Source organism: Aulostomus chinensis, chromosome 5, assembly GCF_037954235.1.
Source record: "Aulostomus chinensis isolate RoL2024-O1b breed Wild chromosome 5, RoL_Achi_v1.0, whole genome shotgun sequence".
NCBI classification, from domain to species: domain Eukaryota; kingdom Metazoa; phylum Chordata; class Actinopteri; order Syngnathiformes; family Aulostomidae; genus Aulostomus; species Aulostomus chinensis.
Window position 1 is genome coordinate 2,409,037 of NC_141324.1, and position 24,617 is coordinate 2,433,653.

Sequence of the window (24,617 nt, forward strand, 5' to 3'; positions counted from 1 at the left end):
CCACTTCATCATCCAAGTGCTGCCACAGGTCATCTAAAAGAAAGAAAAAACAAAATTGGCTTTTTAGTACAATTTCCAAAAACAAGCACAGAATGACGAGCAACATGGCCGATGGGGTTGAGATAGCTGTGGTGAAGGTCCGGGCTGGGCCTCGTTGGTGCGCCTGATGACACGCGCACACTCATACCGCAGTCTGGTTACAGCCTCGTCCACCTGGAGGAACCCAAGTGATTTGAATCTGGGGTCCAGAAGTGTTGCTAGGGGCAACACACTCATAGACTCCAGACTGGAAGCAGTGGCTGGGACTCCACGCTTCAGGTGCTCATGTAGGTGTGTGGCTGCCTGTGTGTGCAAGGGTGAAGCGTGACGCTCTCGTGCAAGATAGAGCACGTTCATCATCAGGATGACCTTTGACCCTGACACTCACCTCTCTTCAGACAGCTCCTCTGTAGCTTGATGGAAAGGAGCAAGCACTACAAGTGCTTCTCCTATGGTGGTGAACTCCTCAGCTGTCAGTGGAGTCAAATCTGTCTTTAGAGAGGCCAGAGGTTCCCACACTGGTTCCCTCTCATCATGCAGCCCTGACAGCTGTGTGTGCTGTTCCAGCGTGTTGGCACCTCACTGATGAGTTTCAGGGTTGGCCCTCCCATCTGTTGCTGCACCTGAGCCAGCGTCTCCTTGGCTGTAGTGCTTGATCTCAAGTGTGTGACAGTGTTCCTGGCTTTGTGTCTGATGATGGAAGTGTGGGTCTGATCACAGGATTTTCTGACTCCTAGATTCAGACGATGTGCAGTGCAGACTGAGTGGTGAATTTGGAGCTGTCTAGTGGATGCTGTCATGTCTGGTGCTGCGTCGGTCACTAGACACTTCACTTTGTTGGTGATGGCCCAGTCCTCCATCATGCCTCTTTGGACTGGGGCCAAACTGTCAGCAGGGTGACTTGGTGGAAAGTCTTGCACTCCCAACACATTCATTCTCACGAACGCAGTGACAGGTCAGAGCCAAGGGAGCCTCCATGTCCACAGATGTCCACATGGCAGCTGGACTTCCTTTTTCACTCCTTCCCGTTCCTCCTGGTACTTTTTGGCCACCGTTTGTTTGATGGTCTGAAAATGACACCCAGAGTAAATCAATACATTGAAATTCAAGATGAAATAAACTGGAGATATCAACTACTGCTTTAGATCATCTCCACACAAACCTTTCTGGTTGGCAAACATGAGGCTCAAGGACCTGAACCAGTTCCCTGAACCCTTCACTCTCAACAGTGCTGAGGGGCTGGCAGTCCTTCAGGATGAAATTCAGCAGAGCCTCATCCAGCATCTGCTTCCTGGAAGCTGGATGGTTAAACATGAAGTGGAGAATAAATCAATAATAGTTACTGATTCCGAATTAATGATCCACAAAGCAACTGTGAGAAAGTCAGAGGATGGCTGCATGCCTGAGTTTCTCCCAGGGAACTTCATTGGCCTCAGGAAGGAAGGAGGAACAAATGCCACATTTCTCCTGCAAACAAATAACGTGAACAGTGAACTAAGAGCTACCTTGAAATGAACTGGAATTGGAATGGAACAAGACAAGTCGAAAATCTGAGAGGAACTGGGTGAAACAAGGAGATGGAATAAACACCCTGTTGTCCGACAGGACATCAAAATGGTCCCACAGGGCAGAGAGCTGGCGTCCCCCTGGAGCTGCTCCACGATCCTCAGAGACGTCCACGAGGAAGAACTACATCGTTTCAGCAGTTGCGTCCTGTTGACGGATGCGCTTCCCTATGAGCACAGTTGGGTTGAGTCGACGCAGTTCACGCATCGGTCACGTGATTGTTGGAAAGCTGTAGGCGCACCGATGCGGAGATCGCTCTGTGAGTTCGGCGCGCACTCGGTGTTGCGTGACCCATCACCACAGGGCGGCCTGGTCTCGATGTGGCCTGTCCAAACTCCTGAGACAGAGCATCGTGGGATAAAGTCCTTGGTAAGTGCGTTGTCTTCTGTCTGTTTCGGGTTCATATCGGCGGTGGAGGTTCGTCGAGGGGCTTCAAGTTCCGGACATATCGACGGTACTCGTTCTTTGCCGACGTCACCTCGGCACTAGCATGGCTAAAGTTCCCTCAGTAACAAGGCACTGGAGCAGGAATGTGGGGTCCCGGTGACTGACAGTCAACAACCTTGGCGCTCTCCTCCATGTTCGAGCGTTGGCGCTTCGCGAAGGTTCAGCAGTAAATACCTGAATGACATGTGGCAACCTCACTGATGTCCGAGCCGTAAATACTGCAGTATATGAAGGTACATGTACTGCAGTGAGCTTGAACGAGCTTCGTCCTCGAGCCTCAGGAGTGTGACGAAAAATGTGCTCATTGTTTAAAAAAAGAGAGAGAAGAACCGGTTGGCGGGTAACCAGATACATGTGGGATAAGTTCTGGTCCTGAGAAGGGACGGAAGCGTGGAGGCCAGCTGGTTGTTGTCAGGAGGAGAGAACGTTCAGCTGGAGAAATGAACGCTAAACTAGACCCTGATCAACGGCAGAAAGCCAGCATTTACCACACTTTCATTGGTGAGCACGCGACTGGATGGTTCCTGTTGTCATGGACAACGTAAGAACAACTCCTGGGTGCCACCTGCACTCTCCGTCATTGATAGTGGCGTTGAGTCAAGGTGAACTGATGCGGAGGAGCGTTCACATGGTTTAACCTGTGATGCTGAATCACTGTGGTGTGTAAAATGACCACAATCGCTACTGCGTTAACATGTTCTTACCATTTTATGAGTCTTTGCTTGATGAAATGATAGTAAACAATTACTTTTGGCTCCTTGTCTGTTCTGGTGCCAACGCACAGACTCATGGAGAAGAGCAGAACTCCCCTGTGAACAGAGGAGTTCTGCTCCGTCCACACTAGCACAGGAGTTAGAGGCTCCAGTTCCTGCTACTCAGAGCAGGACTCCAACTCATAGTCGACCAGCTCTCCTATCAGCCACTGTGGCCCTGATCTGTGCAATGATTGAAGCTCAGAACGTCAGACTCAAGGCTGTACGTGGTGAGGATGACAGTGTTGGATGGCGTTCGCCTCATTTTACAGGTGCACTGTGTGTACAGCATGTCATGTACCGTCATGAAATGGTTGGAACTGTTGGTTGCTGTGTAGCGTGGCTCCTGGCTGGAACCAAGTTTGACTTTGGCCTGTCTTCATGCGCGTGTCTGCTCTGTTCAGCAGGTGCTCTTCACATCTGATCACTGTGACTTGGTCGATCCAGAGAGAAAGCAACCGTCCCTCCCACCCTCCTGCTCCTGACCCTCCTTCCTCACCATGAATGAAGTCCATGTGGTCAGAGAGGGCTGGCTCCACAAACGAGGTAAAAAGTACGAGGTACAAACGCTGCTCGCTCAGTCCAGCAGAGGGAGACTGGTGAGCTCAGTGTGGTCCTGTTTACCGCACCAAGTTTCATGAGACATCTCTCTGCTCATTTGTCTTCCTCAGGTGAGTACATCAAGACGTGGCGGCGGAGGTACTTTATCCTCAAGAGTGACGGCTCCTTCATCAGTTACAAGGAGAAGCCGGAACTGAGCGATCGGACTTGGCCACCTCTCAACAACTTCTCCCTGGCAGGTCAGTTGTTTAGATGTTGAACATTTTGGTTCTCATTGTGCCTCCAGTTAGTTGGATGTTTTTACTTCAGTTTAGATGGAATCCAATCTAGGGGTGGAACGGAAGACCCAAACCTGGGCAGCCGAGGTGCAACGAAACTTGAATGCTCCTCTGTCCTTCTTTTATTCAGCAGTGGTTCAGACGACTGGCCTGTCCTCAGTGATAAACTGCAAGGCTGGTGGAGAACATTTAGTCTCCTTTTCAAACAAAGAGAGAGTTGGGATTTTCTGTCAGATAAGTGGGAACTTTGAAACTGTTTCTGGAGACAGACGAAAATACCAGGGGATACGACCACGACGGTAAGAGGAGCTCTGAGAGAGAGCTGACGGTCCACAGACAGGCTGTGCCCTGAATGAACCCCTGGTGCTGTTGACCACCCAACAACATGCTGATACGATGCTGTCATCAAGTAAAACCAGCAGGCCAGTGTGGAGCTTTTCTTGGGATCGAGGTCCTTCAAGAGTGCGTCAGATCATCAGTTTAGGAGTTAGACAGACCGTTGAAGGGGAGGCGCAATTTGTTTTGATCAGTTGCTCGATATTTTTCCAGGGGAGACGTCAACAATTGTTCCCACTATTCAGTGAGTTCTGCTTTCATGTCAATCTGCTCCCAGCAGCGGCGCAGGTGTCTAAGACCTCAAGATAAGTAAAACCCTCACTCGGACAAAAACCTGGGTATTTTCTCATGTCGCTGGTCAGCAGCAACTTGCTGTGATTCCAAGTCACGGGTCTTTGGTAGCGTCTGTTGCTGCTGCAGTTGTCTGGTTCAAGCTGCCATTTGTTGTTGTGCAGCGCTCATATGTGTCCAGAGGGGGGGTTGGTCTTGCAGCATTTGTCCTGCCCCTCCTCCACTGTGATTGGACAACACAAACTCTCTGAAATGTAAGGCGAGAGACCTCTCCAGAAACACAGAAAACCAAAATGAAAAAGTGGAACCCAGCTGTCACCACCTTGTGTGGGACAGCGCTGATGCAGGTAAAACACCTCTGCCGAGTCCATGCATCCACACAGGAATTATTCCTGGGTCGTTACACACGTAGGGTTTCCCAGTTTAAAAAACTGTTGGAATTCAACGTCACGAACGCCATGAAACTCTCATCCATTAAAAAATCCCAGTGGATTTGATGCCTGTAGATATTGAGAGTTGAGTCAAGGGAACCTTGTAAAGCTGCGTGAGGTCTGCCACTGCTGAACAACTCCACACCCACAGCCACTCAGGCCGTCCCAGCCTGCTGACACACAAATCAGACTTGGCTCCTTTTTGACCCCAACTGGTCCCCCAACCTGTGGCTCATCTGCAGGGAGGAGAGCTTTGCCTTGCCGGGGTGCCAGTCAGCACTCTGTCACGTCCCACTGAGTCGATTTGAGCAACAGCTCATGAGCCACTCAGCCAGTCACAACCTGTTGGTGATCCCAGCAGGTTTGGTGTCCAGCTGCTGCAGTGCTGACCACAATGGTGACTGGCAGGCATAAATCAGCTGATTCTGTTCCACCTGCTTTAAACCATGCTGGAGGATGTCCAGTCCTGGTGCACCTTCATTGGTGGAGGCTTGGCGGTGTGGATGAACAAACGGCGTCAGAGGAAGCCCTGTGTTTGGAAGGTTCCTCTAAAACAGCAGCACTGCACTGGCCTGGCACACTGGTTGATGGTGATGGAAGCCCAGCAGGTGGTCCTGGGCAGAGGCTGTGGTGCTGACGCAGGAGTCGCTAACCCGTCTGGACATCAGACGTTTGTGTCATTCATGCATCAATCATTCATGTCGCTTGGGTTTTCTCCCGCCCAGAATGCCAGCTCATGAAGACTGAAAAACCCCGACCCAACACGTTTGTCATCCGTTGCCTGCAGTGGACCACTGTCATTGAATGCACCTTTCACGTGGACAGCAATGACGAGAGGTAAGAAGGACTGAAGAATGTGGTAATAATGAAACTCGGTTCATTTGTTTGAGGCCGGCATGTTCACGTGCTCCTAGAGAGGAATGGATGCGAGCAATCCAGGCTGTGGCCAACGGTCTGAAGATGCGAGAACAGGAGGAAGAGGAGCCGATGAATGTGTTCGGCTCCCCCAGCCAGAGCAGCCTGGAGGATGCGGAGGCGGCCACGTCCAAGAGCCGCAACAAAGTGGTAAGAAGATCTGTGGTCGTGGACGATGGAGGTGGAGGGAGCTGACCCAAACATCAGCTAGAAGGGTCTTTGTTTTCCTTGGACCAGTTTGTTTCCTGTTCATGGTGGTTCTTTAATGTTAGCTTCCTTCAGGGCTGTCATTGTGTGTCTGGTGATTGTGATCATCTGGCTTTGCTAAGATGAGGGGCCTGGAGGCTGTAAATGTGGGGGATCTGGATGAATTAGCATTGCTTCCTCTGCAGAGTTGTGTGCTGAAGAGGTTCATGTCAAAGCCCAGCAACGTATCTCTGCAGAGCCAACGTTCTTTTGATTCAGTCGATAGATTTGAAAATAGAAACTTGACGGCAGGTAAGTCAATACCTCATCCAGAGGTGTGGCAACCAAACCAGGAAGTATTCCAGAGTGATTTATGTGTTATCTTCCAGGGGTGAAAAGTCCAAATCCTGCTGAAGTCATTTTGACTTGAGTTACCCAACACCTGCATGAAAATATAGAAAACCCTCACGGGTTCTCTCCGGTGCTCCGGCTTCCTCCACAGTCCAAAGACATCAAGAGGGACCAGGTTAATACAGACTCTAAATTGACCGTAGGCGTGGCTGGGAGAGCCAATGGTTGTCTGTCTCTATGTGTTGGCCCTGCCATGGACTGGTGACCTGTCCAGGGGGAAGGCTGCTGGGATAGGCAGTGGGTCCCAGGGACTGGGGCACCGTACATGTGTGTATGTGGACATACTTACAGACATGCACATGTGTGTGCGTGTTCATGCGATAAATGTGAATGAACACGCTGTCGTTCAGCATTCAGCAAAATGTGATGATGTAACCTGAGTAAAATGAAATGATGCATTCCCAGTATGACCAGTCCCCCATCATCAGTGGCCTGACTGGACTGGTCACCAGTGCAAACTCTTTATTTCCTGTGAGCATGAAGCTTGATGAGCATCAGACGTCCCCTTGAGGACGGTGACGCTTCCTCTGAGACTCAGACGAGCGTCATGAGAGCGGTGGTGGCTTCTTCATTGCGCCGTCATGTAAATGACAGGGAACTCTTCCTCAGTCAGGGAAGCTTGGTGTCTATATCAGCTTTTTATCAAATATATTGTTTGAATTGTGTGATTATTTTATGAAATAAAGGATACAGAATTTACATATTTATGTTATATTTCTTTATTTTTGGTTGATGCAGTTGCTCAGACATGAATGAATGAATCACTAAAAGAGCTTGTTAGTTGTCCGTACACAGGAAAGTTATGTCTATCAACCACTGACCTTCATGGTGTCCATCATTAAAAATCCCTTTACGAGCCCAGACTTTGTGTTAACTTTGTCTGTTTCTTCTTTCTCCCTCTCCAGGAAAAACAGGTCACAGGTTACCTGCTGTTCTCTCTGGCCACCGCCGTCATCGGCTCTCTGCAGTTTGGTTACAACACTGGAGTCATCAACGCTCCAGAGCAGGTAGGGGACTGCGTTCCTGGTGTGAGCTGCTCTCAGTCTTAACACGTCAAAGAAATCCCAAGAACCCCTAAGAAATGAGAGCAGAGGAAGAGATCTGATCAGGCTCCTCCACGGAGGCTCCTCCACGGAGGCCCCTCCACGGAAGCTCCTCCACGGAGGCTCCTCCACGGAGGCTCCTCCACGTGATGTTCCATACCTTCACATCAATAACACCCAAACAATTCTGCTGTATTTACATATTCATTACGAATGAAGCATTTCTGTGTCTAAAAACGGACAAATAAAACAGAGGTCAAACCTGTTGACACATTTGTTTGTTCATTTGCTTGTCTGTTCATTTGGATTGCAACTCTCTCTCCAACTCCAGAAACTCAGATCCTTCTTCAATGATACTTGGTTGGAGCGCTACGGCGAGGCCATCAGCCCAGGGGTCTGCACCATCGTCTGGAGCATCACTGTTTCCATCTTTAGTGTTGGCGGCATGGTGGGCTCTTTCAGCGTGGGCTTCATGGCAAACCGATTTGGCAGGTGGGGAAGGAAACTTGTTAATTTGTTCGATCATTTACACACAAAAAACAAATAATATTTTCAAGTGAGGTTTAAAAGTATCTGTATAACAGTATTACTACACCGGTGTGCTTCAGTCGTAGCGCCACCACTCTAGATGGAGTTTAGATTTTCACAAGATGCCTCCAAAGTTCCCCACAGTTGTTACTTCTTTGTTTGAGCCAGCACCACACCACTCTTCCTGTTCCATCTGGTGATGAGATGATGATGGTGATGATTAGGGTTCAGATTTCCAGAACGTCAGACTAGGATTACACCATCCTTCCTCCTTCACTTGCTTTCTGTGGTATGCATCAGTTTAGAGATTGTAAGATTTCATCTGACATTCCTCTGGGCTATGATTGTTCCTGGTCTGGTTCTGGGCTGGTCCTGCATTCCAGGCGTCGCTCCATGTCTCTGGTCAACTGTCTGGCCGTGATTGGTGGCCTCCTCATGGGTTTCTCCACCATCTGTTCGTCCTATGAGATGGTGATTGCCGGTCGCCTCGTCATTGGCCTGTTCTGTGGTTTCTTTACCGGCTTGACTCCCATGTATGTGGGCGAGGTGTCACCCACGCCCCTCAGAGGGGCCTTTGGAACCCTGCACCAGCTTGGGGTGGTGGTGGGCATCCTGATAGCTCAGGTGAGAACTTCGCACTCCTAATATGGCATAGATTAGATTAGTTTTACAAGAATTTATAGATAGTGTTTAACCCTATCTTACTGTGTAGATCTGTGGTCTGGAGGCTCTCCTGGGCTCTCAGCAGCTGTGGCCCCTGCTGTTGGCCCTCACAATAGCCCCCGCTGTGCTGCAGTGTATCCTGCTGCCCTTCTGCCCTGAGAGCCCCCGCTTCCTGCTTATCAACCTCAACCAGGAGGAGCAGGCACGTAAAGGTACACACCAGGACTACAGTGCTAGTCATTGCTGCAACTACTGAGTTGGACTATAGTTTTACTGCTGCTTCTAGCACAAATACTACCAAAGATACTCCTGCAACTAGTGACAATACCACTGCTTTTATTGATGATGGTACTGCCTCCAGTGGGTTGGAGCTGTATCTTGTATTGATACTGTGACAAGATGTCAGCAAACGAGGGTCTGAGACCTTCCCTAGTATCAAGAATCTGTCCATGTGTTAAAGGTTCTAGTGGGCTGCACCAGATTTACAGAGTGTTTGTGTGAATGGTTTTTAAAGTGTTGGTGCGTCTCTGCGGTTCGGATGATGTCAGTAAAGACCTGCAGGAGATGAAGGAGGAAAGTGCCAAGATGGCCCTGGAGAAGAAGGTGACCATTCCGGAACTGTTCCGCTCAGCAGCATATCGCCAGCCCCTCCTCATCGCCGTCATGCTGCAGTTGTCTCAGCAGCTGGCAGGCATCAATGCTGTGAGTGTCTCCCTCTCTTTCAAGTCAAGTCAGGTTTATTTGTACGGTGCCAAACCCCAACCAAATTCTGTCCTGACTCTTCTACTCCAAGTAGAGCAGGTCCAGCACCTCCCTCCTTCAATGAACGTCCACCCAACAATTTTCCATCAGGCAGGAAGGTGGAGCAGATCCAGGATCAGTGGGGACTGAGAGAGAGCAGGAGAGCAGGACAGAGACAAAGACAGAGAATGGAGGAAGACAGAGAGACAGAAGGAAAGAGAGGGACAGAGATAAAGAGGGAGAGAAAGGAGGAGAGACTGATGGACAGAGACAAAGACAGAGAATGGAGGAAGACAGAGAGACTGAAGGAAAGACAGGGACAGAGATAAAGAGAGAGAGAAAGGAGGAGAGACTGATGGACAGAGACAAAGACAGAGAATGGAGGAAGACAGAGAGACAGAAGGAGAGAGAGGGAAAGAGAGAAAGAGAGGAGGAGAGACTGATGGACAGACGGGGACGTGAGCAGGTGGAGCTACAGGTGGCAGCTGGAGCCTCTTCAGGTCTGCAGCCTCCTCCAGCAGCACCAGGATCTGGGATGAGGGGAGAAGAAGAGGAGTTAGTAACACGTCTGAGGACAGGAGGAGGAGAGAGAAGCCCAGTGCATCATGGGAGATCCCAGCAGTCTGAACCTATAGCAGCAGGTCTAAGGGCCAGCCTAAGCAGTCCTGACTATAAGCCTGATCAACAAGGAGGTCTTAAGTCTGCTCTTAAACCTAGAGAGGGGGTCTTGGTCCTGGACTGGAACTGGGAGACGGTTCCACAGGAGGGGAGCCTGATAGCTGAAGGCTCTGGCTCCATTCTACTGTTAGAACTCTAGGAACCAGCAGGAACCCTGCATCCTGGGAGTGAAGGGTTCTAGCTGGATCATAGGGGACTAGGAGCTCTGTCAGGGATGAAGGAGCCTGGTTGTTGAGGACTTTTATAGTAGAAGAAGAATTTTAAATTCTGTTCTGAATTTGACAGGGAGCCATGCAGAGAAGCCAGTCCAGGAGAGACCTGGTCTCTGCTACCAGTTCTTTCACACACATACACACACACACACACACACACACACACACACACACACACACACACACACACACTTATAGAACTCAATGTTACCAAATTGTTGAAGCGTGAGACTGAATTTATTTATTACCTCAAACCAGAACCAGAGGAAGGTCAGTCCCAGGTACCAGCTGCAGTAACTGGTTCTAGTGGGTTTGATGTGTTGGTAGCATATTTTACTGTTATTGCCTCACCACCCTGGTCCACACCACAGACCGAGTACAAGAGTGCAGCTTCCACTGCAGTTTAGTTGGACAATCAAGGCCAGTTCAGAGCCCCTGAACTCTTGGTTGGATGATCGGTTCTTCCTTCAGAATTAACCTGTCAAACTGTTTGCTAACTGCTTTACATGTGCTTTGAGTTGCAGGAAATCAATCGTTATTTAACCTTTAAGTTGTCAGTAAACAATCAATCACCCATGGGTGTAGGCCTAGTTGATGTTACCCAGAGTGGCCAGCAAGGTGGAGGGGAGGAGGGAGGAACAACCAGCTCTGTGTTGGTAAATGATATGAAGGGTGTTAAAATACAGTTAGCATGTCACTGAATCGGTAACGTTTTGGTGTCCTCTCTCCCTCTGCATTGTGTTCCTCAGGTGTTCTACTACTCCACCGGGATCTTTGAAAGTGCTGGTGTGAAGCAACCCATCTACGCCACCATTGGCGCAGGCATCGTCAACACCATCTTCACTGTTGTTTCTGTGAGTTAAAGTGCAGTTGGTTTGAGACACAGGATACATGAACCAAGGAAGAACCCATTTATTGGCAATGGTACGTCCATTGGAACACTAGTTGGCACTGTGCCCCCTTACAGATCAAGTGGGTTGATTCCCAACCACATTATCCAGGTCTGACCTTGAACTTATGATTTCGGTTGACTAACGCCTGAAGCACACCATAAATCAGCGTCAGTTTGGGGGGGGGGGACCTGACCTGGTGTGTCTGAAGCTGAGTGTGATGACATGTCCAACAATTCATAAAAGATTCAGATTCAGAAAACTATCTTTATCCCTGTGGAGGGCAATCGTGGTAGCAGAGAGCGGTACAGTGGGTTCCACAACAACATACAATCGGTGACGAAGTGCAGTGGAACGATCTATACGTCCCAGAGTTAGCAACAGTTACCTTGTAAAGGGCATGACAGAAGTAGTAGTGCACAATAGATAAGTAGTATATTTACATTATTGTACTAAGTACTTTGCAAATATTGTGGTCTGTACAGGATGAATCGTAGCATGAATAGAGTATAAATACAGCTGCAGCACATACAGGAAGTACAGGCATACACTCGGTGTAGGACAAGTGGCCAGTGGCGGTCTTGTGGGTGGTACCAGGGGTCAGAGTGCAGGGAGGTCAGAGTTCAGGAGGAGGACAGCCTGGGGGACAAAGGGGGATCTCCTCCTCTGGGTCATGCAGACACCGGAGTCTGGGACCAGATGGCAGCCTCTCGAATGCCGGGAAGAGAGCATGGGAGGGGTCCTTCAGGATCTGGGCAGCCATGCTGTGGACCTGCTGCTCACACACAGCTGTCAGGGAACGAATGGGAAGTCCAGTAATCTTGGAACTCACCTTGACGATGCTATGTAGGCAGTTCGAAGCGAAGTAAAATCTGGTCAACTGGACGTAAGTTTATCTTGAAGACGTTTCACCTCTCATCCGAGAGGCTTCTTCAGTTCTAGTGAAGAGTGTGGAAACTCCAGCTTATAAACCTATGTGGGAGTGGTCAGTGCTATTGTGGTGGAAACGACCCTCCCGAGACTCACCTGGCCTCTCCAAACGACAGTCGTTGTGCGGTGTCAGGGAGTTTCAGGGGTGGTCGTTAGGGGGTTTCACCGACCACTCAGATGCTAATGGGCTGTGCTGGCATCAGCCGTTCCACATGGGTCTTTCAGCTGAACTCTTTGGGGAAGCTTTGAAAGGACTTGGTTGTAAATAGGTGAAAGGAAATGTCGCAGTCCACCTCCTCTGTTCAAAGACAATAACGACATTTCACTTGACATTTCCTTTCACCTATTTACAACCAAGTCCTTTCAAAGCTTCCCCAAAGAGTTCAGCTGAAAGACCCATGTGGAACGGCTGATGCCAGCACAGCCCATTAGCACCTGAGTGGTCGGTGAAACCCCCTAACGACCACCCCTGAAACTCCCTGACACCGCACAACGACTGTCGTTTGGAGAGGCCAGGTGAGTCTCGGGAGGGTCGTTTCCACCACAATAGCACTGACCACTCCCACATAGGTTTATTAGCTGGAGTTTCCACACTCTTCACTCGAACTGAAGAAGCCTCTCGGATGAGAGGTGAAACGTCTTCAAGATAAACTTACGTCCAGTTGACCAGATTTTACTTCGCTTCGATCTACGATGACCTGGATGAATGAGAACCTACACAGACATATGTAGGCAGTTCTTCTCCTGCAGGTTGATGGAGTGGAACCAGCAGACCACTGAGAACCATAAGACTAATTCAATAAATGTGAAGGAGCAGGTCAGAAGGATCTTGCTGCTGACAGAGAAATCAGTCCTCCTTGTCTTGGTCCAATAGCTCTTCCTGGTGGAGAAGGCGGGACGAAGGACTCTGCACCTCCTGGGTCTTGGGGGAATGGCAGTCAGTGCTCTGCTAATGACTGTGGCACTCTTGCTGGTGAGTTGAGCACTCATGCACACAGATGCAGAACACAATTCAGTGGCAATGTCTCATGTCTCTGTCTTTCCATCCATGTGAGCAGAAGAGCAACCCTGCCATGAGCTACGTGGCCATCTTGGCTGTCATGCTCTTCGTTGCCATGTTTGGACTGGGCCCTGGGCCAATCCCATGGTTCATTGTTGCTGAGCTCTTCTCCCAGGGACCTCGCCCAGCAGCTATGGCTGTGGCTGGCTGCTGCAATTGGACATCTAACTTCCTGGTTGGAATGAGCTTCCCCAAATTAGTGGTGAGGTTCTTGGGTTAACCCTAACCCTCTTGCTGGTTTTCCTCTCTGTCTTGCTTCTAACATTTTAATGGGTGTCTCTCTCTGTCCTCAGGAGCTATTAGAGCATTGGGTCTTCCTCATCTTCACTGGCTTTCTCATCTTCTTCTTCATCTTCACCTTCCTAAAAGTCCCAGAGACCAAGGGAAAGACGTTTGACGAGATCGCCCGCAGCTTCGGCCCGCCTCCCGCCTCCTCATCGGTTGAGGACCCCCCTGCCCCTGCCAGTTTTGGTAGGACACTTTCCACCTCACCGGTGAAAGAGAAGGTACCACTGGTTGTAGCCCCAGTGGCAGCGCCACCCCCCACAGCTGAAACCACACCCCTTGAAGATAAATCAACCCCACCTGTGCAGGAGAGTGTGTAGAGTAGCCGGACATAAAGATTGAACAGATATGAGGTTATAAATGATGGAAAAACACAATCACTATGAAACAGTAGAAGTATGATTTGATCAGACACCAACATGGCCGCCGCTGCCACTGCAGGATTAGTTTATAGGCTTTGACTGTGAAAAGGTTGTTGAATTTTCTGCCACATTTCCTTCTTTTAAATCCTCCTGTCGTTGAAGTGTGCAGTTGCTGTACGATAGTGAAATCTACATCCCTTAGAATTCAGCTCCGCGCTCCAGAGAGGGTTTCAGGTGTGGTACCAGGCACTTGTCCATGTCAACAGGCTTCGCCAAGATGAGTCGTTAGCGATGGCAGAGCGAAGGAACGTTTCATCTGCCTTGATTCTCATCAAGCACATCTTAAATTCATGCAGTCCCTTGTTTGTTGCAGTGGATATTTCAGTGCAGTATTTCTGCGTACTAGTAGTGTTACATTTCATTGTGATGTGTTCATTTTGTACTTTACTGTGCTCAGAAGTGTTTTCACTAGATTTTTTTCTTTGACCTCAGCTGTTGTGCATGAACTCCCACACTGGAAAACAAACGCCATAATAGTGAATTACTGCCTGAGAAAAACCTGCCTCAAACATGGCGGTGGTGGTGGTGGTGGGGGTATTAGGGGTCTGTGGCACCTTCATTTTGAGGATCTAAGCTGAAACCTTTTATTGGGGGGGGGGGGCACACCCCTGGTACAGTGGCTTTTCTGCTTTTGTGAGCCAATATTTCTGGAACGGTAGCTGCTTGGTAAAAACATGCTACCAGAGGAGAAAAGGTTCTAGCTTTCTTAAATCGGGTGACATGCAATGAACTGTAAGCCTTCCTTTCTTAAAGAGTAAACTACGAATATTTATTCCAATAGAAATGATAATAGATTCATATCAATTTAGAATTATTCTTATTCTGTTCAGTTGTGATACGTTTGTAGTTCAGTCCTCTATGACTGCTGCACTACTACTTCACCTCACAGCAAGTGCAGCCCCTCCGTCATAAAGACACGACTCCAAACAGATCTGCAACTGGAAGTAAATGCATGTTGGAATCGTTGCTCTGCTTCTTGTCTGGTTCACAATCGTGACTAGAAAGTCTGAGCACACCAGGCGGCTGTTTCAGTGGAGGGAAACCCACTCCAAGGAAAAATCACATGCAATCCAAGTAGAAACTAAATGAGCTCTGAGTGACACAGGAAGTCAAAGTTTAGATGTAACCAGTGAGATGCTATTTTGGCCCTGGTCCAATGCCTGGTCTGGGGCCCCAGGTTTAAAATAGAAAGAGGCCAATTTGATAACCAAGCAGTAACGAGCTCGTCAACAGTTGTTAAGGTAACTGTGCATGATGAACGCAGAGACCTCGGGTTCACTTGGTTTTATCGCCATCCAGGCTTGCGTAGACAGATCGTGCAGCAGCAGCCATCTTGTTCCAAGTGAACGTGACCCATAGTCCAAAGCCATCGAGGGCTGAGCTCCAGATGGTGTGAACAGAAAGAGGACTGAAGGGGACCAGAGAGGGAACAGTGCCCTCCTCCAGCTAACTGATAAATGTGAACTGGAGAAGAGCTGAATTTCCTTTGGTCCACTTTGAGAGGAATGAGTTGAGGTCTTCTATCAAGGACAGTGTGTGTCCACTCTGTAAATCTGCTCTGCTGCCCCCCAGCTCACCCCACTCTTCAGACCACAAGTCACGTCAGAGATGGACACGCGGTACTTCGATGATGAGTTCACGGCGCAGACCATCACTGTCACTCCTCCAGACAAGTGGGAGTGCCCTGACCCACCTGGTCCACCTGTCCTGGGTCATGGGCCGGGACGTACCAACTGACCTATCTGCTGTTTGTTGCTCTTCCAGATGACGGTCTTGACTGCGAGGACCCAGGACAACAAGCAAATTTCCCCCAGTCCTCCTACTGTGCTAGCATCAGAGAGTGAGGTCGTGGCTGCCACACAGACAGACACGAGGCAGGTCCAGCTCCTGGACCAGAAGAACTGTCCTCTAACAAGGTTTTCATCCTGGCGGGATGATCAGTGCCTCGGCTGCTGGCCAGGGTCCACACTACAGCCAGCGCGGCGTGGCCGGGCTGTAGTGTGGACCCTGGACTGGCGTACCTCACACGCTCATCAGCACAACTCCACAACACAAGCAGGACCGATGTCAGACCACAACTGCTGCTGCTTCTCCACACTGGAAAAGTGCCAGTAATTCTCTCCCTTCTAAGGTTTCATGAAAGCCGTACGGCTCCTTGATGATGCTGTGATTGACAGGTTCACATATGAGGTAGGAAGAAGTACAGCAGTTTACTGGCTGCAGGTTGTGTGTGTGGATTTGTTTGTTCTTTCTCCTGTTTGTTTGTTTGGGAGTGCATGGTCATCTTACCCAGAGTGACTGCACTGGAAAAAAAAGTCTGTTCAATTTACATGAAAAAAATATGTACATCGGTTGCACACATTAAAATGATGTTTACCAAAAAATATTTATTTGTGTTGTCGACTCAATCCTTATTTGTTCAAATAACACAACTTTTTCATGTAGATTATAAGTTTTTCTCTTATGTGATGTGTACAAAAGTAACCCATGTTAAACCAACATGACCATGTTGAAGCAATTTGAGTTTTTCACATCAAGTATTTGCAGCATTTTGCGATCTCAGCTTAATTTTTTCAGTAGGTCTCACACTATTAAGTTATAAAGCCTCTGCATACTTTGTGTACCCATCCAACAGAAAATGAAGCTATTTCTGTACATGGATTCATTCAAATGAATTCATGCAGCCGGACCGACTACCAAAATTACTAACATAGAATTTTCAAAACAAAGGAGGCCAGGAGAAAAACATTTCTTTTAACAAGACAAAAAACTGTATTTTGTAGAAGAGTAAAACTTCAACATTGACGCACAAATCCAGTTACTGCTTCCATGACACTAGAAAACCCAATCAGAGCCAAAACCCCCTTGTCAGTAGTATGTAGTAAGTACACCTGTGTACAAAGGCACACAATACACAAACAGAATTCACGCGTCAGAGCAAAGTAGCCTTTTCTTTCACCAGGCTACCACCTGACTATGTTTGAGTACATGGTAAACATCTGTTAACACCCTTAAAACCGTTTGCTTATGACAACAAAACAATTCTACGTGTGAGTGTGTGTACATTATCAATCACACTTGTCAGAAAGTAGCCTTTGTGAGCCAGTAGCCTCTCCTGTCTCAGGGGTGTCAGCAACTGCGTGTAATTAACATGTAGCTGCTATGAACTGAGGCTTTACTTCCAGTGCTTCAAACAGTTTCCTAATGAAAGCAAAGCATCAATTAACAATGACCTCAAAACATCAATGAAGAATGTTCTGTATTCCAACTGTGTTGTCTCAGCATCGTCAAATAGGACAGCAGCTCACTGTTTTGAAGCACTTGGGCTTTCTTGGACAGTGTCGCTGTCAAGCTCCATCCCAACTTTCTGAAACACTTCAAAAGTACCCTTCAGTCCACTGGGGTAGTTGAGGTTCAAAGCGTTGTCGGAACTTTTCAACAGGTCATCATGAATCAGTCAGAAGGACCCCAGAGTCTCCACTGCCCTGTTCTAAATCTTGGGAGGACTCCTTCTAGTTGGTTCAGTAGAATTTATTCAGACCAACAGGAAAGAGTCCAGAGTTCTGGAGATCGTCTCCCTATCCTGGAGTCAGCACACGCAGACGCGTCGTCCCTGGCGTTGGGGCAGGAAGTCCAACGACCTCACTCTCTCTCCAGGTTCATGTGATACAAGGAGGTGCTGATGTGATCGCTTCTGCTTCAAGTGTGTATTTTTGATCTTGTGTTATTTTGCAGGTTCTACTGTCTGACGGCGTGCCAGCACCATCTGTTCCCATCGTAGACTTCTTGTTGCAGCTGTGGAGATCAAACCCTCTCTTCTCCTGATCCACCACCTTGCTCTTGTCTACTTCTGACTCCCACCACTTCCTGCTACTGTCGCAATTCTGTGGACTCTGTTCTGACCTGATTAGCTTGAGGGAGTGACGCTAGCATGAGCTGTTGTGACCTTTCACCTGTCCACTCTGATACAGTCTGGACTGTGCTTCACTGCCTTGTGTTTCCTGCACTCTAGTTGAAGCAAATACATGTATAAATTTAACAGCAGTTGAAGCAAATATATGAATAAATTTAACAGCAGTTGAAGCAAATATATGAAGAAATTTAACTGCAGTTGAAGCAAATATATGTATAAATTTAACAGCAGTTGAAGCAAATATATGAAGAAATTTAACTGCAGTTGAAGCAAATATATGAAGAAATTTAACTGCAGTTGAAGCAAATATATGTATAAATTTAACAGCAGTTGAAGCAAATATATGAAGAAATTTAACTGCAGTTGAAGCAAATATATGAAGAAATTTAACTGCAGTTGAAGCAAATATATGAAGAAATTTAACTGCAGTTGAAGCAAATATATGAATAAATTTAACAGCAGTTGAAGCAAATATATGAAGAAATTTAACTGCAGTTGAAGCAAATATATGAAGAAATTTAACTGCAGTTGAAGCAAATATATGAATAAATTTAACTGCAGTTGAAGCAAATATATGAAGAAATTTAACAGCAGTTGAAGCAAATATATGAAGAAATTTAACAGCAGTTGAAGCAAATATATCAATAAATTTAACAGCAGTTGAAGCAAATATATGAAGAAATTTAACTGCAGTTGAAGCAAATATATGAAGAAATTTAACAGCAGTTGAAGCAAATATATGAAAAAATTTAACTGCAGTTGAAGCAAATATATGAATAAATTTAACAGCAGTTGAAGCAAATATATGAAGAAATTTAACTGCAGTTGAAGCAAATATATGAAGAAATTTAACTGCAGTTGAAGCAAATATATGAAGAAATTTAACTGCAGTTGAAGCAAATATATGAATAAATTTAACAGCAGTTGAAGCAAATATATGAAGAAATTTAACTGCAGTTGAAGCAAATATATGTATAAATTTAACAGCAGTTGAAGCAAATATATGAATAAATTTAACTGCAGTTGAAGCAAATATATGAAGAAATTTAACTGCAGTTGAAGCAAATATATGAAGAAATTTAACTGCAGTTGAAGCAAATATATGAAGAAATTTAACTGCAGTTGAAGCAAATATATGAATAAATTTAACTGCAGTTGAAGCAAATATATGAATAAATTTAACAGCAGTTTAAGCAAATATATGAAGAAATTTAACTGCAGTTGAAGCAAATATATGAAGAAATTTAACTGCAGTTGAAGCAAATATATGAAGAAATTTAACTGCAGTTGAAGCAAATATATGAAGAAATTTAACTGCAGTTGAAGCAAATATATGAATAAATTTAACTGCAGTTGAAGCAAATATATGAATAAATTTAACTGCAGTCGAAGCAAATATATGAATAAATTTAACTGCAGTTGAAGCAAATATATGAATAAATTTAACAGCAGTTGAAGCAAATATATGAATAAATTTAACTACAGTTGAAGCAAATATATGAATAAATTTAACTGCAGTTGAAGCAAATATATGAAGAAATTTAACTGCAGTTGAAGCAAATATATGAAGAAATTTAACAGCAGTTGAAGCAAATATATGAATAAATTTAACTGCAGTTTAAGCAAATATATGAATAAATTTAACAGCAGTTGAAGCAAATATATGAATAAATTTAACAGCAGTTGAAGCAAATATATGAATAAATTTAACTACAGTTGAAGCAAATATATGAATAAATTTAACTGCAGTTGAAGCAAATATAAGAAGAAATTTAACTGCAGTTGAAGCAAATATATGAATAAATTTAACAGCAGTTGAAGCAAATATATGAATAAATTTAACAGCAGTTGAAGCAAATATATGAATAAATTTAACAGCAGTTGAAGCAAATATATGAATAAATTTAACAGCAGTTGAAGCAAATATATGAATAAATTTAACAGCAGTTGAAGCAAATATGTGAATAAATTTAACTACAGTTGAAGCAAATATATGAATAAATTTAACTACAGTTGAAGCAAATATATGAATAAATTTAACTGCAGTTGAAGCAAATATATGAATAAATTTAACTGCAGTTGAAGCAAATATATGAAGAAATTTAACAGCAGTTGAAGCAAATATATGAAGAAATTTAACTGCAGTTGAAGCAAATATATGAATAAATTTAACTGCAGTTTAAGCAAATATATGAATAAATTTAACAGCAGTTGAAGCAAATATATGAATAAATTTAACAGCAGTTGAAGCAAATATATGAATAAATTTAACTACAGTTGAAGCAAATATATGAATAAATTTAACTGCAGTTGAAGCAAATATATGAATAAATTTAACTGCAGTTGAAGCAAATATATGAATAAATTTAACTACAGTTGAAGCAAATATATGAAGAAATTTAACTGCAGTTGAAGCAAATATATGAAGAAATTTAACTGCAGTTGAAGCAAATATATGAATAAATTTAACTGCAGTTGAAGCAAATATATGAATAAATTTAACTACAGTTGAAGCAAATATATGAATAAATTTAACTGCAGTTGAAGCAAATATATGAATAAATTTAACTGCAGTTGAAGCAAATATATGAATAAATTTAACTGCAGTTGAAGCAAATATATGAAGAAATTTAACAGCAGTTGAAGCAAATATATGAAAAAATTTAACTGCAGTTGAAGCAAATATATGAATAAATTTAACAGCAGTTGAAGCAAATATATGAAGAAATTTAACTGCAGTTGAAGCAAATATATGAAGAAATTTAACTGCAGTTGAAGCAAATATATGAATAAATTTAACAGCAGTTGAAGCAAATATATGAAGAAATTGAACTGCAGTTGAAGCAAATATATGAAGAAATTTAACTGCAGTTGAAGCAAATATATGAATAAATTTAACTGCAGTTGAAGCAAATATATGAAGAAATTTAACAGCAGTTGAAGCAAATATATGAATAAATTTAACAGCAGTTGAAGCAAATATATGAATAAATTTAACTGCAGTTGAAGCAAATATATGAATAAATTTAACTGCAGTTGAAGCAAATATATGAAGAAATTTAACTGCAGTTGAAGCAAATATATGAAGAAATTTAACTGCAGTTGAAGCAAATATATGAATAAATTTAACAGCAGTTGAAGCAAATATATGAATAAATGTAACAGCAGTTGAAGCAAATATATGAAGAAATTTAACTGCAGTTGAAGCAAATATATGAAGAAATTTAACTGCAGTTGAAGCAAATATATGAAGAAATTTAACAGCAGTTGAAGCAAATATATGAAGAAATTTAACTGCAGTTGAAGCAAATATATGAATAAATTTAACTGCAGTTGAAGCAAATATATGAATAAATTTAACTGCAGTTGAAGCAAATATATGAATAAATTTAACTGCAGTTTAAGCAAATATATGAATAAATTTAACAGCAGTTGAAGCAAATATATGAATAAATTTAACAGCAGTTGAAGCAAATATATGAAGAAATTTAACTGCAGTTGAAGCAAATATATGAAGAAATTTAACTGCAGTTGAAGCAAATATATCAATAAATTTAACTGCAGTTGAAGCAAATATATGAAGAAATTTAACTGCAGTTGAAGCAAATATATGAAGAAATTTAACTGCAGTTGAAGCAAATATATGAATAAATTTAACAGCAGTTTAAGCAAATATATGAAGAAATTTAACAGCAGTTGAAGCAAATATATGAATAAATTTAACAGCAGTTGAAGCAAATATATGAATAAATTTAACTACAGTTGAAGCAAATATATGAATAAATTTAACTGCAGTTGAAGCAAATATATGAATAAATTTAACAGCAGTTTAAGCAAATATATGAATAAATTTAACAGCAGTTGAAGCAAATATATGAAGAAATTTAACAGCAGTTGAAGCAAATATATGATATGTGATATGATATGATATATATAACATTTCAACATGACACTGCATGATGGCAACACTTTTACAATCATCTAAAAACTTTGTCTACCTGGATGAGGTTGAGGAAGTGGAACTGAACCAGGGATTTGTGCAGAAAGTCCCCTGAGAAGAGCCCATCATCTTTGAGTGTCTGGAACACATCCATCCAAGACTGGACACTCTTCCTACGCAGGACCCCCCACTACGATTCTGTCCGTTGATCAGCAGTGCTGCATCCCTAAAGGAGAGAACAGAAGAGAGAACACATCTCTCCCACTTTAGCTTCTCTCCTTCCTGTAGGATCTAGAATCGACTTCAAAGTCCTTCTGCTGACTTATAAGGCTCTCAATGATAAAGCTCCATCCTATTTGAAAGAGCTCATTAGTCCCTACTGTCCGACCAGAGCACTCCGCTCCCAGAATGCAGGTCTTTTAGTGATTCCCAGGATCAATAAAAACAGACTGGGAGGTAGAGCCTTTAGTTACCGGTTCCTTTACTGTGGAACCAGCTCTCTCCATGGGTCAGAGAGGCAGACACTTTAACTACGTTTAAGTCCAGGCTTAAGACTTTCCTCTATGACAGAGCCTTCAGTTAGGACTGGTTCAGGTAGCTCTGAACCATTGATAGCTATGCTGCTACAGGCTTAGACTGCTGGGGGACACATCAGGTTACATGGAGCCCTTCCCTCCTCTCCTCCCCTCCCCTCTCCTCTCCTCCCCTCTCCTCTCCTCTCCTCTCCTCTCCTCTCCTCTCCTCTCCTCTCCTCTCCCCTCCTCTCCTCTCCTCTCCTCTCCTCTCCTCTCCCCCTCTCTCCTCTCCTCTCCTCTCCCCTCCTCCCCTTCTCTCTCCTCTCCCCTCTCTCCTCTCCTCTCCTCTCCTCTCCCCTCCTCCTCCCCTCCTCTCCTCTCTTCTCCTCCCCTCTCCTCTCCACTCCCCTCCTCTCCTCCTCCCCTCCTCTCCTCTCCTCTCCTCTCCTCTCCTCTCCTCCTTGGTGTCTCTCAGTCTCTCTGTGTTTCCACTGATCCACCAGAGCTCCATCTCTCTCCTCCAACCGCCGCCTGCATCGCCCCCCCCCTTTTATTCCCTACTGTTACACTGGCCTGCCTCCCCTCCCATGAACCAGTCTACCATCCAGTCCCCCATCAAGCTGGCTTGCTCTCCCTGCCTCCCCTCCCATGAACCAGTCTACCATCCAGTCCCCCATCAAGCTGGCCTGCTCTCCCTGCCTCCCCTTCCATGAACCAGTCTACCATCCAGTCCCCCATCAAGCTGGCTTGCTCTCCCTGCCTCCCCTCCCATGAACCAGTCTACCATCCAGTCCCCCATCAAGCTGGCCTGCTCTCCCTGCCTCCCCGTCCATGAACCAGTCTACCATCCAGTCCCCCATCAAGCTGGCTTGCTCTCCCTGCCTACCCTTCCATGAACCAGTCTACCATCCAGTCCCCCATCAAGCTGGCCTGCTCTCCCTGCCTCCCCTTCCATGAACCAGTCCACCATCCAGTCCCCCATCAAGCTGGCTCGCTCTCCCTGCCTCCCCTTCCATGAACCAGTCCACCATCCAGTCCCCCATCAAGCTGGCTCGCTCTCCCTGCCTCCCCTTCCATGAACCAGTCTACCATCCAGTCCCCCATCAAGCTGGCTCGCTCTCCCTGCCTCCCCTCCCATGAACCAGTCTACCATCCAGTCCCCCATCAAGCTGGCTTGCTCTCCCTGCCTCCCCTTCCAGAAGCTTCCTTCTTCAGCTGTTATTAACATTTCCATGTTTCCTCCATTCTGTGTAATAAACTGTTGTCTTGTCTGTACCAACATCTCCTGCACGTCTGTCCCTCCTGGTGAGGGATCCTCCTCCCCTCCTCACCCTGAGGTTTCTCCCATTTTTCCCTGTTCAAGGTTTTCTATGGAGTTTCTCCTCAGTCGATGTGAGGCTCTGAGGGCAGAGGATGTTGCTATGATGCCATGAAGCCTGGAGACAAACTGGTGGTGAAAACAGGCCACAAAGAAAACTGCCTTGCCTAAATTAAGCTCCCATCTCCCCCATGATGGTCCGTGTGATTTCTCCGCAGGAACATCTGCATGTCCCTGACATGTCTGTTTTCTGTACCTGGGTCGGCTCTCAGCCGCTGCGGACAGCCCCCAATGCGCTTCACAGTATTTATGAAGTAATGGGCGATTACCTTGGGTTGCTGTTGGTTGTATATGGTTAATAGCTATGCCGTAGGGCTTTAGTTTATCAAATGAATCCATATGCCATAAGGCATTGGGACCTCTGCACGTCTACTGGTGGCGTCGGAGACTCCATGCTCGCCGGAGCTCGACTCCCTCTGGATCTAAAATCTTCATAATCACCCGCAGAGTTTCTTGGGAAACCACGAAACCTCTCAGAATGGCTCGCTGATGCATCCAGCAGTAACCCTGCCGGCGACCGGGTCCAGCCAGTTCTCCCTCCACAAACTCAACTACTTCATCCAAGAGCGTCTGGTTTTTTCTCTGGAAAAGATGCAATCTCTTGCATCTCCTCTTTAAAGTCCTGATACTCATGACTCTGTGACGCTGATGTGCCAAAAGATTCAGTGTCTCTTTGTTTGAGAAACCTAATCTGAAGTGCAACTTCACGAAATGCTCCACGTCCCTCATTTTAACTGTCCTCTACCGTCTCCTCCTCTGAAACAACAATGTGAATTCTGTTCTCGTAAAAATATGACTTTAATTTTCGTAAATTTATGACTTTTTCTCATAAATTTACGAGTTTAATCTCATAAATTTATGAGTTTATATTTTATGACTTTATTCTCATAAATTTACGAGTTTAATCTCATAAATTTATGAGTTTATATTTTATGACTTTATTCTCATAAATTTACGAGTTTAATCTCATAAATTTATGAGTTTATATTTTATGACTTTTTTCTCATAAATGTACGAGTTTAATCTCCTAATTTTACAAGTTTATAAATTACTTTTTCTCGCAAGTTTAAGACTTTTTTTCTCATAAATTTACGAGTTTATAATTTATGACTTTTTTCTCATAAATATACAAATTAAATCTCCTAATTTTACGAGTTTATAAAATTTCTTTTTTCTCATGAATTTATGACTTTTCTCAGAAATTTA

The 24,617-nt window shown here is 45.0% G+C and overlaps 1 protein-coding gene across 3 annotated transcripts; it reads left to right on the forward strand.

The window, feature by feature from the left end:
• Window positions 1–1,664: 1,664 nt before the first annotated feature.
• On the forward strand, window positions 1,665–16,010 carry LOC147260877 (solute carrier family 2, facilitated glucose transporter member 1-like). Of its 3 annotated transcripts, none has more exons than XM_086205125.1 (15): window positions 1,665–1,974; window positions 3,209–3,350; window positions 3,476–3,604; window positions 5,427–5,538; window positions 5,616–5,766; window positions 7,119–7,220; window positions 7,588–7,748; window positions 8,168–8,408; window positions 8,497–8,659; window positions 8,962–9,149; window positions 10,828–10,932; window positions 12,773–12,871; window positions 12,957–13,160; window positions 13,252–13,464; window positions 15,430–16,010. In XM_086205125.1, exons 2-15 carry the CDS (start codon window positions 3,305–3,307, stop codon window positions 15,778–15,780), a joined length of 2,265 nt encoding a protein of 754 aa, XP_086061251.1. In that variant the 5' UTR covers window positions 1,665–1,974; window positions 3,209–3,304; the 3' UTR covers window positions 15,781–16,010. The 3 variants fall into 3 exon arrangements, with proteins under 3 accessions (XP_086061251.1, XP_086061252.1, XP_086061253.1); XM_086205126.1 differs by having other exon boundaries at window positions 3,212–3,350; XM_086205127.1 differs by having other exon boundaries at window positions 13,252–13,429; window positions 15,430–15,648.
• Window positions 16,011–24,617: the final 8,607 nt, after the last annotated feature.